Consider the following 19,100-nt stretch of genomic DNA (forward strand, 5'->3'; position numbering starts at 1 on the left):
TAGCAGTGCTATCAATAGTAGCCAAAGTATGGAAAGAGCCCAAGTGTCCATCCATGGATGAATGGATACAGAAGATGTGGTACATACATATACAATGGAGTACTACTCAGCAATCAAAAAGAATGAAATCTTGCCATTTGCAACTACGTGAATGGAACTAGAGGGTATTATGCTGAGAGAAATGAATCCGAGAAAGACAAATATCATATGACTTCACTCATATGAGGACTTTAAGATACAAAACAGATGAACATAAGGGAAGGAAGCAAAAATAATATAAAAACAGGGAGGGGGACAAAACATAAAAGACTCTTAAATGTAGAGAACAAAAAGAGGGTTGCTGGAGGGGTTGGGGAGGGGGCATGGACTAAATGGGTAAGAGGCTCAAGGAATCTACTCCTGAAACTATTGTTGCTCCATGTGCTAAATTGGATATAAATTATAAAAAATAAATTATAGAAAGAAAAAAAAGAAATCTCACGATCCTTCCATTTCCTCAGAATGACAGAACTGAATCTGCGTTTTTGACATCCCCCAGGTGATGTGGACTAAGCTAGGGGAAAAAGAGAACAGTGTTGCTGAACAGCTCTAAGGACCCAATAATGATTAAGGTCATTCGAGGGAAACCAGTCAGCAGGTGTAGGCACAGAGAAGGCCAAGTACTGGCTTTAGTCAAGGCTGGCTTTTACCCATTGAGTGTGACCAAGGAACAGGGAAGTGGGGACACAGGCAGCAGACTAATTTCACAATACGAGACCATGCAATAAATGCCACCACCTTAGGCATCTAGAGTCCCCAATGCCTTCACATTTTTACTGCATTCAAGACTGCTCATTTTGGCTTTTTGGTAAGTCCTACCTTGGGATGAAATGTTAGGGCACTGTTAGAGGACTGCCGTGAATAAAAGCAGGAACAGGTTAACAATAGGTTTAAAGAAGTTGCTCATGAGATACAGCCACTATAAAGCTGACAAACTGTCCTGCCTGAAATGATGGCATGGTTTTACTTTCTTCACAGAGGAATAAATTTTTTTTATTTGGTTGTATACCATCAGCTTTTATATCCCTATTATAATTGCAAGCAATTTTAATGTTGGAATGTTTCTTGGTGATGCAAAGAGATAAAAATAGAACTGCATTGCAGGTATCTCAAATTACAACTGTAAACTACGTGCTGTGTTGATTATGTCATTCTTTTGTCAAGTCCTTTCCTTGAGATTGAGAGCAAATCAAGCAAGAGTATTACTAAACTGAAACAGATGTAGAAGATAGAGAGCAGTGCCTACAATATACTATAATACGTGTTCACTAAACATCTTAAGAATTAATGGAGGACCAAATGAATTGTAACTATGTGGGAAATATTGAAATCAATAAGAACTTAAAAAAAACACAATCATTGCAATATGTTCTTTCTGTTTGAAATTGTGTTAACTCTAAGTTTATCTCTACCCACTTCCCCTAAGTCTCTTGAGAATTTAAGCTGAAACACTATCCTGGAGCTACTCAAGATACTGAGGGAATAAAGAACACTCAATTTTAAAAGATACTGAAATGAAACTTGGGTGGGGTACATTAATTCCTTGCTCTTCTGACCTTTCTATATTTCTCTCTTTCTTCATTTAACTCTTTAACTTTCTTCTCATATTCTTTAAATTGTTTCCTCTCTTCTTCAGACCACACAGCATCAGGTTTTGCCATGAAAGCAGGTTGAGGAATCACCTGAAGATATAAAGGAAAGCATATACTGTGCCTCAAACATAAATATAGCAGTACACTGAAGGTTCAGGGTTATCATTACAGTTTAATTTTTTTTTAATGTTAATTCATTTTTGAAAGACAGAGACAGAGCACAAGCAGGGGTGGGGCGGAGAGAGAGGGGGACACAGAATCTGAAGCAGACTCCAGGCTCTGAGCTGTCAGCATAGAGCCCAACATGGGGCTCAAACTCACCAACCGCGAGATCATGATCTGAGCCGAAGTCAGATGCTCAACTGACTGAGCCACCCAGCTGCCCCATCATTACAGCTTAAATAAAGAGCCCTGGGATGCCTGGGTGGCTCTGTTGGTTGAACATCTGAGGCTTGATATTTAGCTCTGGTCATGATCCCAGGGTCGTGGGATTGAGCCCCACATTGGGATCTGTGTTGAACATGGAGCCTGCTTGGTATTTTCTCTCTCTCTCTCTCTCTCTCTCTCTCTCTCTCTCTCTCTCTGCCCCTCCCCTGCTTGAGTGCACGCATGCATGCATGCTCTCTCTCTCTCAAATTAAATTAAATTAAATTAAATTAAATTAAATTAAATTAAATTAAAATAAGCCCCAAAGACTTTTAAAGAGGTACAGTTCTTCACATTGGCAAGATGATGGCCTGACACTGTAATGAAAGGATATGAAAAAATGTTACAACTATTTTTCTGTGACATAAGCAAGAGTGGGCAATTTGGGATGTACAGCGATTCTTAAGTGACAGGTTCAGAGGTACATGTTGATATCTTCATAGCTAGAACTGGATCTGAGCTCCAGGGACACCTAAGGCAGGTATCAAATGGAATGTTTCCTGGTATATCCAGAGAATTATGGGTGCAGCGTTAATCCTGCTTTCTATAGGGATAAGAACCACTATGGTTACCTGTTTTTGTTCTTTTGTTTGCTTTATGTCAGATGAGAAGGCAAGCCTGGGGTTTCAAATTTCTTATTTGCCTGATGTGGTTTGTTTATGAGGTACTGTATATTTGTAGCTGTAGAATTTCTAAGGCTTATTATAGGTTATTATAGACAAGAATGATCAGATTTAAGTAGCTCTCTCTACCCCATTCCACCTTCCATAAGAATGTCCAGAAATCTCACCATTCGCAAAATATCTTCCTTCTTGACTTCCAGAACTCCTCCCATCATGTCCATCAGGGCTCGGTGCCTTGTGTCAGGACCCTGGAAAAGAGCCAGGGTCAGGGAGGGCAGCTGAGACAAAGATCTGTCCCGCTGGTGGCACCAGAGGCGGCCTCCCACCCAGTGTTAGAATGACTGCATTTAGAACTGGGGAGGGTGGCAAGTGGCATGGAGGGAAGAGGAGAAGGAGGCCACGGAGATTCCAGTGACCTCTGACCATGTCAATTGCCTTGATATGTTTCTACAGTGGAGTACAAGTACGAGACTACTGAACCAAATTGGAACAAGAATCCCTAAAGGAAAGGGGGTCTTAGATATGTCTGAGCCAAACTGCCTACCCGTGTCAGAAGCCATTGCTCCATTTTACTGGTCACAGTAAATTGCGTTTTGTTTTTTTGCCATGGATTAACAAATCTGTGAGCTGTAATCTGAAAGAGAAAATGTAGTTTCCTGCTGTTATTCTTACAAAATTCAAAACAAACTTTCCTTCCACACATCAGGGAAGAGGTTAGAAGGTACCAAGAAGATAAAGGAACCATCCAGATTTCACAACCCATTTCCTATCTTGGAACAAAGATGAGATCTAGAATGAGAGGCTTGGGAGAATTGATTCCTCCTTCTCTATTAGCTCTCAAAGCTGTTCTCTGCCACTAAAGAGATTATAACAGGGATCTGATTTAGAGGAGGGGGCAGGAGGAGGGTTCAGAGAAGTGTCCTCTAAGCCAAACCCTGTAGGATGGGGTTCCTGAGAGACCAACAGCTTGGAGTATTCAAGGAGTCGTGGGAATGCAAGTGTGACTGGCCCAAAGCAAGATGGTGAGAACAGCTGAAGAGGAAGGGGCTGGGGTGGGCAGACAGGAAGAGGCATGTTTCCTGAAGTGAAATGAGCAGCCACTGCGGGGTTTGAAGCAGGGGAAGGACATAAGTTTGGCTTGTAACAAGCTCACTCTCCTCACATAGAAGGGATTAAAGAAGAGGTTAATTATCCACATACAAAGACTGCCCACAGCAGGACCTTGGTGAGAGCGGCAGAGTAAAGTCCTTGCTATCACCATGCTCCAGGGTTTTTGATTACATGGTGAGGGTCTGGTTCTGGAAGAAATGATATCCTTAAACAAGTACAGTGGACCTCAGAGGTAAGGATGTGTTCTGAAGGATAATAATTTGGGTTCAGACTGCAACTCTGTCATTTACTAGCTCTGTAACTGTGGTCAAACTACTTAAACTCTCTGTGCCTCACTTTCCTCACCTGTAAAAAGGAGGTAATATTAGTATCTACCATATAAGGTCTTATAATGAAAAATAAGTCTCAATCTATTTAGGACACTTAGAATGGTATCTGGCTTTTAACAGGGGCTGTATAATGTTTGGTATTATTTCTTTTTTTTTTTTTTTTTTTTTTTTATTTTTTTCAACTTTTTTTTTTTTTTTTTAATTTTTGGGACAGAGAGAGACAGAGCATGAACGGGGGAGGGGCAGAGAGAGAGGGAGACACAGAATCGGAAACAGGCTCCAGGCTCCGAGCCATCGGCCCAGAGCCGGATGCGGGGCTCGAACTCACTCACGGACCACGAGATCGTGACCTGGCTGAAGTCGGACGCTTAACCGACTGCGCCACCCAGGCGCCCCTGTTTGGTATTATTTCTAAGCAACACTATTACCTTTTTGTCCCAAAGTAATCAAGCTGTTTTCATATGGGCAAGGATTTTTTTTTTTTGGGGGGTATTTTCTAGCATTTCTTACTTTTTAGAAATAAAATATGGTTATATTTTAATTGTTTTCTTTAAGCATTTACTTGTAACCACCTGGGGCCAAACACCTTTTAAGAAGGCTGCCCAACCTTTTGGGATGAGCACTGGGTGTTGTATGGAAACCAATTTGACAATAAATTTCATATATTGAAAAAAAAATTAAAAAAAAAATAAAGAAGGCTGCCCAGTGAGCCCCGTTCCTCTGGTCAGTGCCTTAATGACCCAGATAATTCCTGGAGCTTCATCAGCCTTTCTCCCACAGCGTGACCCAACCTTCTTTGGTACAGGTACCAGACCTACGCTGGGTTAGGGACCTCTTCCTAGGCAAATGTGGAATCAGGACTAAGAGATTCTAGTTGGAATCAGTTGTTTGCTTAAGTGGGGAGAAATAAAGTAGAAGCTTCTGGAGGAAGGTGAAATGCAGAGAGAAGTGAGCTAAGAGATAAAGAAAGGGTACTTCTTGACTCCTCTCAAAGTTCCAGTCTTTGGCCCCTGCTTCCTTCTAGGCTTGGTGTCCAAATCTTCCCTAGATTCCATAGGATTCACAAAAGAAATTCTCATTATTGCTGAGGCAATGGCAACTGTTTTTTTTTTTTTTTCTTGTGACCAAGACTGCTACCTAATATAGTCACTTCCAGTAGTGTGCACAAGAAAATGAGTAAGAACATGGGGGAATGTTGTGAGAAAGAAGGGAAGGGATGACACAGGTAGTCAGTACCTCTTTGTTTTCCACAACAAGGGTTCTCTCTGGTTTCTCGCAATCATCAAATTCTGGTTGCCAGACCACTTCTTCTAAGTCCAGATCTAAAATAATTTCTTGAATTCTTACATTTCTTTCCTTCACACGTGCAATTTCAAACTCTTTTTGTTTATATGCAGCATCAAACTCATTGTTGAAAATAGTTTTCACCTTGTAAATGACATCCTGAAATAGCAATATGATACTGTGAACACATCACATTATATGGTAACATGATCTCATGTTTTTACCTTCCCGCCAAATCAATTTACAAACTCTCAGCAAGTTAATCATTCTTTTAAATTTTTTTATTTATTAAAATTTTTAATGTTTTGTTTACTTTTAACTTTTTTTTTTAAATATGAAATTTATTGTCTAATTGGTTTCCATACAACTCCCAGTGCTCATCCCAACAGGTGCCCTCCTCAATGCCCATCACCTCCCTCCTACCCCCCATCAACCCTCAGTTTATTCTCAGCTTTTAAGAGTCTCTTATGGTTTGGCTCCCTCCCTCTCTAGCTTTTTTTTTTTTTCCTCCTCCCCACCCCCATGGTCTTCTGTTAAGTTTCTCAGGATCCACATAAGAGTGAAAACATATGGTATCTGTCTTTCTCTGTTTTATTTATTTTTGAGAAAGACAGAGACAGAGACAGAATTCCAGCAGGGGAGGAGCAAAGAGAGAGGGAGACACAGAATCTAAAGCAGGCTCCAGGCTCCGAGCTGTCAGCACAGAGCCCAACTTGGGGCTCAAACCCATGAACCATGAGATCATGACCTGAGCCAAAATTGGATGCTCAACCAACTGAGCTACCCACGTGCCCCAGTAAGTTAATCGTTTTAAAAGATGGTTTATATTAAGTCATTTCTTGGTTCAATAACCCACAGTGGCAGCGGTAGGATTAAGGCAGTGATATAACTGTTATACCACACTCTACTTCCTGAAATGTTAGCCGTAACTCAATGTGCAGGTATGCTGACAAATGCTCAAGTAGGCAATGGGTACTAGGAGACTCCGGGCTAGTCTCTCAACTTTTGTGTATGTTCCAAAAAAAAATCCATCCTAAAATGTTTAAAAAGCAATATGTGATATTTATATTGGGAAATGTCTCTTCTTTGAGACCTGGTTTGGGGGAGATGTGGTAAGGAAAGGATGGCCTATAGAGATTGTCTAAAGAATTTCCCAGAAAAGCACAACTGCACACAATATTCTTTGTCTGTATGGTCAGGTCATTTTAAGGCAGGAAGGGGAGCTAAGCTGGCTAGCTGGACCTTGGCAGTGGGTCCAACTGGATTACCCCCACCTCTGCTGGTGAGTAGAATGATGGTCAACTCAAAGTATCCTTTATTTTACCATCAGAGTTTAATCTGTATATCTATCCTACTGAAGATGAAACCATCAAAGCAGGTAGAAAAATGTTCTTAACAGTTAAAACCAGAACTTCTCTTCGGCTGAAATTAACCTTCTTGTAGGAAAATGCCTTAACAAAACAGCAGAAAGGTGAGACACTGAGGGCACAGGTCAGCAGAAGCTGAGCAACAAAAGACATAATGAAACAATTTTGGATATAAATGCATAGGAATTTCAGGGTTGGAGGAAGAGAAGAAAAAAAAATAGGAAGAGAGAGCGGAGTATCATGGTAGGAGGCTGGAGCTCAAATTGCAGATATGGCTGGAGGACTTTTAGGAATATGAATGGCCATTATTAAATTTCAAACTATCCACATTAGTGCAATCTCAGTCATCAAATTTTCAAAACCCTTTGGTTGGCATATACAGATGTGTTCTGAGACTGACTGGTTTGGTAGAAAGTGAGGAGTAGGAGCTTAGAGTTTGTGGGATGCTGTACTTTATCCCTGAGTTCCAGAAGAGAAGTTACGGAAATCTTAGGGAAGAAATTGTGTTTCCCCAGGTTAAGAGGATATATAAATAAGCAATCACATCTTGATCGTACAAGGAGGTTCTAAAGGACATCTGAGTTACCTAGAAGATGGCATTCAAGGACCTATTTTACCTTTGAGATTACTGAAGTTCTAAGTAGAACAATGATTTGCTTGTGGTATCAGCCAGTGTGGAGTGTTCCTCAGAAAACCTGTTATCAGAGATCCCAGTCCAAATAGATGAAAGCAACACTTGTATACAAGTTCTGTCTGAAGAACATGGACACACGAGCCATCTGGATATTTCTCTATGTACTTTAAAGACATCACGTGATTGGCATTAGATTTCAACTTGAGCCTTTGCAAGACACCCCATGGGGAATTTTAGAGATTTTGGAGGATAAGGAAAAATTCACCTACTTTTAGTAATATAATTTGGTTGATTTTCTCCTCTCTGGAATGAAGTTCCAATTGGCCTGACAACAGAGAGGCATGTACCCCAAAATCAGTACTCAGACTGCCAAGCAGATAATTGGGCAAGTTGTTAGTTTTTACTGCCACATCTTCTTCCTCTTCTTCATCCTCCTCTTCACGATGCTTTTTAACCAAGGTAATTGCAGACTGAACCTCTACAATTTCCTTCCGTAGCTAAATATAGAAAAAGATGACACAGAAGTTATGCAATAACAAGAATTCTCGAAAGGGCAATTTTGTGACAACTTAATTTTTTTCAGTCATCTTAGATGTCAAATTGTCTTGCCAACAACTGAATTCAAAGTGTTGGGTAGATCCTGAAACTGATGCAGAAGAGGGTTAAGCCTTGGAAACTGATAAACTGTGGATAAGTCGAAAGAGTGAACACTGTCCTTGACAGTATGTAATATTTACATTTCTGACAGGATTACAGCTATTTGTAAATACCTTGAGTCTTTCCTGACACCTAAACATTAAAAAATATACCTTTTCTTCATGTTTACAAAGGAACTTATTCCCATAGGACTGGGGAGTGTAGGTTAAGAAGAATTAAGTATGCCTTAATTTTATATTTCAGAAAAAGAATGGATGCAAGGTTCTGGGCCCCATTACACTGACAGGGATGTGTGCTTTTAGTGGTCTGATAGAGGTTGCTGCTTGAAAACAAAGAAACAAAAAGCTGGGATTGTTCTAGGAAAACCGTAATTCCACCAAAGTAGATACTATGCATCTTTGGACAATTACTTAAACACATAATCCCATATGATAAGAGATGATAAAAAGAGCAGGGTAGATGAAGACAAGTTCTAACCAGAACAAGAACAAAACCCCAAATCTCATTGTTTAAAAGTATATCCTCCTATTTGAGAGCTAGCCGTATTATATAGGATTATAGCCTTCTTGACTTATTGTGTGGATTTAGCTCCTATATTTATTAATATATTAATATATTAATATTAATATATTTATATTCTACAAATTAACAGGGAATGAAAACATAAACAAGATCTAAACTTATCTTAAATTGTATCTTAACTCAGATCCATATGGAGACCCTAAAATAAAACACATTGCTTATATAAATACATATATATTTAAAATTGTACTTTAAGACACTCTGCTTCAATCTTCTTTTGCTGCAAAACTCTCTTTAATTCTTTCAACTCTTCATCCGTGCGTTCTTTCATTGGGAAGTTCTCAACCACATAAGGCATGTGAAAGCACTTGAAAAAAAAAGGCAGGATAAATAAATGTATTTGTAGTATAATTGTATACACACAATTGGAGTGAGAGATGTTATCCCTGATTAAAATTAATTCATAGGTTATCATTCATGAGTGAAATTGACAGTGGAAACTTTCTTTAAAATAAGACAACACAGGGTGCCTGAGTGGCTTAGTCAGTTAAGTGGCCAACTCTTGATCTCAGGGTTCCTAAGATCCAGCTCCACATGGGGCTCTGTGCTGACAGCTCAGAGCCTGCTTCAGATTCTGTTTCTCCCTCTTGCGCTGTTCCTCCCCCGATTGCATTCTCTCTCTCTCTCTCTCTCTCTCTCTCTCTCAAAAAAAAATAAATAAGTAAATATTTAAAAAAATTTATTTATATTACATTAGTATTGGTGTAAACCTTGGGTAGAAATACTATGCTTCAATGAAGGATTTATTTCTAGAGCAGTGATTCTCAACCAGGAGTGATTTCACTTGCCCTGTCCCCCTCCTCCCCAGCCCCCCAGGGACATTTGGCAATGTCTGGAGCTATATTTGATTTTCACTAGTGGGAGTTTTGGATGCTACTGGGGCCTAGTAGATAGAGGTCAAAACATCCTACAATCCATAGGACAGCCTCTACACCACAGAATTAACCAGCCCCAAATGTGCCACTCTTGGGAAACCCTGTTTAAGAGCAATACTCAACCACAGATATGTAGGGTAACCATATATTTCATTACCCAAATTGGGGGGGGGGCATATTTGAAATGAGAAGGGTGCTCTTAATAGTTACTCTAGGACCACAGGGATAAACTGGGACTTTTGGTCACCTTACATGAAGAGGAACATTGTGTTGGGAGGAGTCTCAGTGAAAAAGCATAAAAACCAGACATTTAGAGGGCACAGGTAGAACTGTGGACAGTACTGTGTCTAGTTTTGCATCTGTGTGGAATGTGAATGAAGCGGCTTTTTGGAACAGATAGATAATAAGACTGGATGCAGGTAGTTCATAGAGGAAAGAGAGAAAATCTTCAGAGCTGCTGGCTTGGAGGGGCACAGGGACCGAACAGAGAGGGAAGAACGAGACGAGAGAAAGTGGTACATCCAGGTGGAATCTGGAAGGGCAAGGCATGCTCTGAATGCTTTTGTATGTATGCATTTTCTTAAAATTATTTAAAAGTTTTTTCCGCCATGAGACTCTCAATGAAAATTCTCACCGGCTAAGGTATTGTACCTGGAGTTCTATCTGTTACCTTAAGAGCTCGACCTTTCACAGCCATCGCATTCCAGCATTCTTCTTTAATAAGTTCAGCCAAATAGGCCTTGGCTAGGTTATGCATCTCTGCATCCTTTCTTATCTTGAAGAACATAAGTGAAGGGGAAAAAATACACATGAAAACGTGGCCTCTTGAAAAAATAATCTGAATTGTAAATTCACTAATCAGCCGTGGCTGCACATTTAGTGGTAGTGTGGGATCTTCTTTCCCCAATGTTTTGGGTTGCCCTGTGTTCAGATGTCCTTTGGGAGGAACACTTTCCTGTCTCAACAACACTTCCTAGAGTTTAGTCTGGAGGCTTGGGATTCCCTTCCTTGAGGACCAGGGTGTCAACACAAATACCTCTAAAGGCAGGCAGGTAGGTCCTAAACGTGAGCCAGGGAGGTGTGAGGACACATGCGTGGCCATGGTGGACTGCAGAACTAAAGTGCACACTGGCGGGTTGGTACAGAGCTGGAAAGCAAACCCACTGTGCCAAGTGTTCCTGTTTTATTAGAGAAGCTTGAAAATGTGTATTTAAAAATTTTTTTTAAATGTTTATTTATTTTTAAGAGAGAGAGAGAGAGTGTGGGAGGGGCAGAGAGAGAGGGAGACAGAATGCGAAGCAGGCTCCAGGCTCTGAGCTGTCCGCACAGAGCCCAACATGGGGCTTGAACCCACGAACAGAACCATGAGATCACAACCTGAGCCGAAGTCGGACGCCCAACCGACTGAGCCACCGAGGCACCCTGAAAATGTGTATTTTTAATGAAACTACCAGATATCTAAATGTTGCCTTACTTCTTTTCAATGCATATTTGAAGTGCCAGTTTGTGACCTTTGTCTTGGGGTCACTTAATTCTTCTAATTTTTATATCCACAATAAATAAATGCTCCATGGGGTGGCTAGGTGGCTCAGTTGGTTGAGCGTCTGACTTAGGCTCAGGTCATGATCTCGCAGTCTGTGAATTCGAGCCCTGTGTCGGGCTCTGTGCTGACGGCTCAGAGCCTGGAACTTGCTTCTGATTCTGTGTCTCCCTCTCTCTCTGCCCCTCCCCCGCTCATGCTCTATCTCTCTCTCTCTGTCAAAAATAAATAAACATTAAAAAAAATTTTTTAAAAATGCTCCATTTCTCTTGGGGATCATATGCTTGACCTTTTCTCATTTAGAAACATATACTATCTCAATTAGTTTTATCTGCTTAAGTCAGCCAACTGCTTAACACATAAGTGGTTAAGTATTCTTGTTTTAATGGAGTTTGCTAAAAGATCTAACATGAAAGTGAGGACCAACAATCTTTAGTCCTTAGGATCCTCTTCAGAACCTCTTTTGCATTTCTCTGTGTTGGCAGAATTATCAGCAAACTAGCTAAGAATATATCTCCCAGATTAGAAGATGTCTTGTTTATTCATTTGTGTTTATTTTATTCATTGTGTGATCAAAGGCTTTGTTTAATTTGTATTTTACTTCTTTTTTTATCCACTGAGTTAATGGCTAATACAGTTTTAAATTATTTTTTCCTTAAATAAACAGCTGTTTTGGCCTATCAGTTGTCAGAATCTGCCTGATTCCCAGCCTACCCAGCCCTCTCCTCTCTACTGCTGAGGCTATTTGATCAACCCCTCCAGACTGTGTTCAGGTTGTCATTACTGGGCTTTGGTCTTTTCCCTATTGTTGAGATCCTAGCCGAGGCTAACTAATCGCCTGTTCCCTTTAGGACTGGGATCCCTGACAGGTAGGTAGCACTAACTCTTTCCAGGGACTAGTATTCTGTTCCCAAATGCGCTGAAGGCCACCTGGGTTTAGGGTGTCATCTGCTAACACTGTTCTGTGCTGGACCATCTGGTTCCACTATCACATCTAATCTGGGGCCAATCTTTCTTCCAAGCCCAGAGCCAAAAAAAAAAAAAAAAAAAAAAAAAGGTAATAATATTGGGGAAACGAGTGTGTGAAGAGCCATTCTCTGCACCAAAGACTGCCTCAAAGGATCAAAGAAGCTTCTGGAGAAATATGTAGGAATTTGATAAGCAGCAAGGAGCATCTGGACAGAGGCATGGGGTGGGGGGTAATCAGGGTGGGCTCATCAGTGATCTGCAGGTCAGCAGGCCAGAGGGGCAGGTTTGTGGGGCTGAGTGGTCCCACATTAGCTTGGAGAGAGAACCAACAATGAAGACAGGGCTAGGCACCTGACCCAGATGCACTACGGAGAGGTCAAGTGATTCTAGGTCCAAATCCTTAGTTTCCTCAAGTCAGGAAAACCAAAAACCTACCTTTTTTGGATGGTTGCAACAATCAAAATAAATAACATTCAAAAAGCCCCTAAACTGGTGTCTATTTACTATAATAAGAAAATGGGATGATTTCTAACAGCTTTCTGTTGAGTGTAAGAAAAGCCAAATTCTTTACAATGATGTACAAGGTCTTCAGAGCTGGTCTCTGCCCCCACCTCATTTCAAGAAGCTCTCTCCTTCCCCTGTGCTACTGCCTTTCTGGCCATGGTATTTCTGGAGTAATCCAAGCCATTTCTGCCTCAGGACCTCTGTTCATGCTGCCTCCTTCGCCTGATATTCTCTTCCCCCAGCTCCTTGCATAGCTAGCTCCTTCTCTCCTTTTCGTTCCCTTTAAAGTGGTCTTCTTTGACCGCAGAAGTAGATGCCCCATACCTATCACAGAATTCAGTTTGTTTCCATCATACAATATAGAGAGATTTGTGTATGGTCTGTCTTCTCCACTAGATTAGTGCCATGTGGGCAGGACCTATATTTCATAGGCATTGTATTCCTGGCACTGACAATAGTGCCTGGCACATAACAGGTGTTCAATAAATGTTGCAGAATGAATGGATGGATGGATGGATGGATGGATGGATGGATGAATTTTACCTCCTTGAGTCAGTCTGTGAGGTCCTCTTGGTACTGATTCTGTTATTCAATATATTTCCTCTCATTCTCAGCCTTATATCATTCACTAATTTGACAAATATGCCTCATTTCTGTATCTTTACCCCAGTCATTAACTTATTTAACAGGAAAGGGTCCTAGAGCACATCACTGGAGACCTCCCTCCTAGAGGCATCAAATTATCAGCCTCTTTTTGATATAGTTGCTTAACCAACTATAATCCACTCAAATGTCCTTATATCCAGCAATATTTCCTTCTCTTCTTTAGGAAAAAAATGTTTTTTATACTTGCACACTCAAAAAGTTAAATGTACTGTGCAGGTTGAGAAAGAGGTAGCTTAAGAACATTCTGTGTAGGGGCACCTGGGTGACTCAGTCAGTTGAGTGTCCAACTCTTGATTTCAGCTCAGGTCATGATCTCATAGTTTGTGGGATTAAGTCTCACGTTGGGCTCCATGCTGACAGGGCAGGATCTGCTTGGGATTCTCTCTCTCCCTCTTTCTTTCTCTGTCCCTCCCTCACTCGTGTTAGCTTGCTTGTCTCTCTCTCTTTCAAAATAAATAAATAAAAACTTAAATAAAAGAGAACATTCTGTGTAAAACACAATTAGGACTTTTACCTAAAATAAAACCCATATGAGTAAACAATGTAATGTGACACAAAGAGATGCAAAGGCTGTATTAATAGAAGTACAGTATCTAGAAAAATGGAGGTTTCATTTTATGCTTTTCTCTAAACTGGACAGATAATAACTGGAATTCTTTTGTGGATGCCATACTCAAATATAATGAAATCATAGGGGAAAATGTATGACATATGATGAAGCTATTGAAACTACATTATATGATGGTCATAGGAGCTGGGACAGCTAGCTTACACAAGATACAGAGGGAACATGGTAAGTGCTAATCTTCTCTGTTTTCAGAGTGGCCATTGAATAGATGATGCTTAAAGGGCAGAAGAATCAGTGAATAAAGGGAGAAAGATTCCAACTCTTGTCAAGAAATGGCTTACTAATCCAGAAGGTCCAAAGTTGGCATAGGTGGCTGAGAGGATTTCAAAAAACGTTCAAACATATGGTGGGAGATGGCTGGAATGGATGTTAGGAAAAGAGGGACACACATCAGATGTGTGGCTGGCCCAGTCACCCCTTTCCCCTAACTCCCAAATTTAATAATTCTCTGACTCGTTGCATTTATACTCACTAGGTTTGCTTTCTTTGCATTGTGCTGGGGAAGTTTTTGTTTTGTTCACATTATCCTAGAAAGTTCTCCTTCACATTTTCTTTTTTACTTCTTTCATTATGTTTCTTTATGGTGCTTAATTCAGATTTTTCCATACCTTTGCCACTTCTTCCTCATTTTCGTTGTGAAGCCTTTCCAGTTCTTCAAGATCCAGGCTAAATTCCTTTTGCTCTAATTTTGCAATATTGTCTATTGCTTCATTTTCTTCCATCATAGTCAGAACCTGAATTTTCAGATAAGAAAGAATGGTGACAAGAATTAAACTTTATAGCCATGCTTTTCAGAGTCTCTTCAGACAGCAGTCAGTAAAAAAAGAGAGGTCTTGTTTATCTAAATATAACTATTGAGTAAAGCATTAGGTTATGGGCTTATTGCAGCCATTTAAGTTTTCAGCTTTAACCCTCATTCATCTAAAAATGACAACAAAAATGTGTAAATTCATCACTTCATTGAAAGAAATTAAGGAATTATTGATATTTAGGTGTGCTGATGGTATTGTGATCATGTGTTTTAAGAGTTCTAATCTTTTAGAGGTACCTACTTAAATAATTAAATGATATAATATCTGGGATTTACTTCAAAATGATCAGGAAAGGGCACCTGGGTGGGTCAGTTGGTTGAGCCTCCAAATTTGGCTCAGGTCATAATCTCATGATTCGTGAGTTCAAGCCCCGCATCAAGCTTGCTGTCAGTGCAGAGCCAGCTTTGAATCCTCTGTTCCCCTTTCTCTCTGCCGCTCCCCTACTCACATTCTCAAAATGAATCTCAAAAATGAATCCTAAAAATTAATAAACATTTAAAAAATGATCAGGAGAGGGGACAGTGGCTGAGGATATAGATGAAACAATATTGGCCAATGGATTTATTATTTTATTATTCTCTCTCCTTTTATATTATATTTGAACATTTACAAAATAAAAATTATGTTTAGAAGTTTATAACTTCAGGGAAGGCTGGGTGGTTCAGTCAGTTAAGTGCGTGATCTTTATTTTGGCTCAGGTCATGATCTCAGGGATCATGGGTTTGAGCCCTGAGTCAGGCTCTGTGATGACAGCATAGAGACTGGTTGGGATTCTCTCCTTCTCTCTCTGCTTGTGCTCTTTTTCTCTCTCTCTCCAAATAAACATAAAAACAATTTTTTTCTAATTAAAAAAGTTTATAACCTCAGAAAATTCAGGGCCAAAGGACACATACTGCAACATGGATGATAAAGTATCAATATCTTCAATATATTAAAAGCTCTTACAAGTCAACAACAAAAGAAAATCAGAAAATATAATAGAAAAATTGAGGACCTCAATTTCAAAATAGTTGACTGAGAATGGAGTTTACAATCATCCTTCCCCACCTCAATCCATAAAATAAAGAGAAAAGAAGTGTATGATAAATAGATAAATCCACTACTAAAATTAAGACAGAAAAAAAGAATCTTTCAGTGCCCCAGAAACTGTAACTTCTGAAAGATGAAAATCAGATGGATCTAAATGATACATGATAGCCCCAAGTGTCGACAAGACAATATTTAACAACATGTAGAAGGTACACCAGATATAGGAGCATGCAGTAATCTGGAAGTAACTGGCTGAGTGGCTGGCTGGGGGGACTACATCAGAAACAGGCAGTGGATAGAACCTGCATGTATATGTACCACCACTTGATAAAACTCCTGGGGGCCCAGCAGTAGTACCAGGGGTGTTTACCACCAGGCAGAGAAAAATGAAATAAATATTTGAATGGGAGAAATAGGGCAATGACAAGGAGTCTGTCAGTGGCTAGAAGGAATTAGAGAACATCTCCCTCTGCCACAAGACAGGTGGCCAAGACATCTACCAACACCACCCATCCCTTCTCATTCTACTGAAAACAGAGCAATATACTTACTTAAGTCAGATCTCCTACACATCTTCCCAAGCAGGTTCAACTCGTGGAGTGAATTACAATGGGGCATGTCAACTTTAAAGATGAGCATGGAGTAATAAAAATAATAATACATCACCAATATTTGGAGAACAACAAGACCATTGAAGAGAGACAATAAATTCAATAAACAGAAGACTTGTTACACAAAGAAAGGGAGTTAATTAAGCAAAAGTAGAATTTTACAGTAACTAGATACAAAATGTTGTATATCATAAAAAGTATCAAGAGATTATAAAACTTAAAAACGTTGGTCTTTTAAGTTTGATCTTTGAAACAAAAATAATTCAATAGATGGGCTGAATAGCAAGATGGACAGTTGAAGATAATCAGTGATCTGCAAGAATCAGTTAAGAATTCTCCTGGGGTGTAACCAAACAAAATAAAGAGACAGAAAATGTGAAAGAAAAGTGAAGACACTGTACGATATATCTAGAAGGAGCTACAACTAACATGACTTCAGAAGAGGGGAGAATAAAGAGAATGGGGGCCATAGCGTTTAAAGAAATAACAAGGGAGAATTTTCAAAAACACAGTACAGCATGAATACTCAACTCTGAAAGGGCCTAACAAGTGTTGACCAGAAATGGGAAACTTAAGAACCAAATCTGAAACATTTCCAAAGGGGAAAAGAATATCATGAAATAGAAGAATCAGTCTTAGATTAGCAACACTGGATGCAAGAATACAATGCATCAACAGCTTTGAATCAAATGTTTGAGGGGAAGAAAAACCTTGAACCTCTAATTCTGTACCATCAAATCATCATTCAAGTGAGAGGTTAAAATAGTCATTTATAGACAGGGGCTCAGAAAGTTCACCAATACCCACACCGCTGAAAGGATTATTAAGGATGTACTAATGCAAGAGGAAGGTGGGTAGAAAGACTTAAGTCTAAAGAAGATTTACATGTTTTTAGGAGTTTTTAAAACTAGCAAATTAGAGCTATAATTGCAAATTATATCATTGAGAGAAGGTGAGGGAAACAGAGGGAGCTGGAAAAGTAAGACGCAACAACAACAAAAACACACTAGGGTGTTGTCTTATCTGGGGGATGGATAAACCAGAGCTAAACCAGAGATAAACTGGATAAACCAGAGCTAAACTAAACCAGAGCCTCCCCAATTTTAATGTGCCTATGAATCACCTGTTAAAGAACATATTCTGATTCAGCACATATGGGCTAGGGTTAAGATTCCAGGTGATGTCAGTCAGTGCTGGTGTGCTCTTCCACTGACTATGAAGACACCAGGAGAGGTGGAAAGACAGAAGGCCAAGCATGTGGGTTATAATTTTTAAAACAGAAATAGAATTATGACTCCCAAAATAGTAAAGAAAAATAGAACAATAATAAAAAAAAAAATGGATGAGCAACCCAAGAAGATAGGAAAGTGGGAAAAAGAAATAAGTTGAAAATATGTTAAATAGAAAGCAAAAAATAAAATGGCAGAAATAATTTTAAATATATCAATAATCATAATAAATGGGGCTAACCTCACCTATTAAAAAGTTTAGATGGAATTTACAAAAAATAATCCAGCTGTATACTGACTGGCAGACAAAAGAAAGTTGGAAGTAAAGGACTGGAAAAAGATATATATATATACATATATATATATGTATATATATATATACATATATATATATACACACACACACATATATACGTGTATATATATATACATATACATATATGTGTGTGTATATATATATATACATATATATACATGTATATATATATATATACACATACATATGTAAGTGCTAGAAAAAATACCAAGATGATGGGAATATAAGAAACAAAATGTAGAGTAAGAACATTAAAAGAGAAAAAGATATTTCATATGGACAAAAGGAATAATTTATTGAGGAGATCTGTTGTGCACATTTTGACATCTAACATAAATATTGATAGAAACAGAGGGATAAATTGACAAATTGCTAATCATAACCTAGATAACAACATCTCAAATAGCAAAAATGTAAATACAGATATGAAGAACTTGACACAATTAGATTGATCTAATAGGAATTTAAAGAACACTATATACCTCCCCCTACTGTCTTCCCCCACCAAAAAGACCCAGAGAATAAAATATTCTTTACAAACACACATAGAAAGGTAAAAAAAGTGACTGGATACAAGGCTACAAAGACAATCTCAACAACATTTATTCACCGATCACAGTGAAATAAATTTCAATATTAGCAAAAAAAAAAAAAAAACCATATACAAAACAATCTATAATATACAAGGCAATCTGAAAATTGAAAACAAGCAAATGCATACACTCCTTTAAGAAATCCTTTGGTTGATGTGTTCAAAATGGAATTATAAATGTTTACAACTAAGGAACAATGAGAAAATTACTTATCAAAACCAATGTAATATAGTCCAAGTGGTACTGAGAGGTATATTTATAGCCTTTCAAGCACATTGGAAAACAATAGGAAATAAACCAAGTTTTCAACTCAAAAAAGTGACAAAATGAGGACAAATAACCCTGAAGGAAGTAGGGAAGAACAAATAAAATTCTAAATTGCTAAAACCCTAAACTGGTCAAATATATAGGTATAAAATTATATATATGGTTCTCTTATAATAATAGTCAAGTCAATAAAAACTGTACCATATTAATAAAATAGAAACACTTATAAAGTGTGATCAAGAAAAAAGATCAAAGGCATAAATATAAAATTAGGAATAAAGAGAAAGCTATAACTGAAAAATCAGAAAAGACTTGAAATTAGACTATTCTATAAATATATCTTATATATTTTAAAATCTAGATGGGATGAACAATTTTCTAAGAAACTATAATTTATCAAATCTATACTTGAAATAGA

General features: G+C 38.7%; 1 protein-coding gene across 3 annotated transcripts in view; it reads right to left on the reverse strand.

Moving 5' to 3' along the window:
• Window positions 1-19,100, reverse strand: part of CFAP43 (cilia and flagella associated protein 43) — a 128,702-nt gene that overhangs the window by 32,467 nt on the left and 77,135 nt on the right. The window contains exons 20-27 of one of the 3 annotated variants that reach the window (XM_040486357.1): window positions 14,434-14,559; window positions 10,189-10,293; window positions 8,834-8,950; window positions 7,674-7,901; window positions 5,356-5,562; window positions 3,225-3,314; window positions 2,848-2,928; window positions 1,596-1,721 (exon numbers count right to left, since the gene is read on the reverse strand). In XM_040486357.1, the coding sequence (XP_040342291.1) occupies window positions 1,596-1,721; window positions 2,848-2,928; window positions 3,225-3,314; window positions 5,356-5,562; window positions 7,674-7,901; window positions 8,834-8,950; window positions 10,189-10,293; window positions 14,434-14,559 (1,080 nt within the window). The remainder of the gene's footprint in view (window positions 1-1,595; window positions 1,722-2,847; window positions 2,929-3,224; window positions 3,315-5,355; window positions 5,563-7,673; window positions 7,902-8,833; window positions 8,951-10,188; window positions 10,294-14,433; window positions 14,560-19,100) is intronic. The other 2 variants (XM_040486358.1, XM_040486359.1) reach the window with 2 other exon arrangements.

Source organism: Herpailurus yagouaroundi, unplaced genomic scaffold (assembly GCF_014898765.1).
Source record: "Herpailurus yagouaroundi ecotype Mexico unplaced genomic scaffold, PumYag 163, whole genome shotgun sequence".
NCBI classification, from domain to species: domain Eukaryota; kingdom Metazoa; phylum Chordata; class Mammalia; order Carnivora; family Felidae; genus Herpailurus; species Herpailurus yagouaroundi.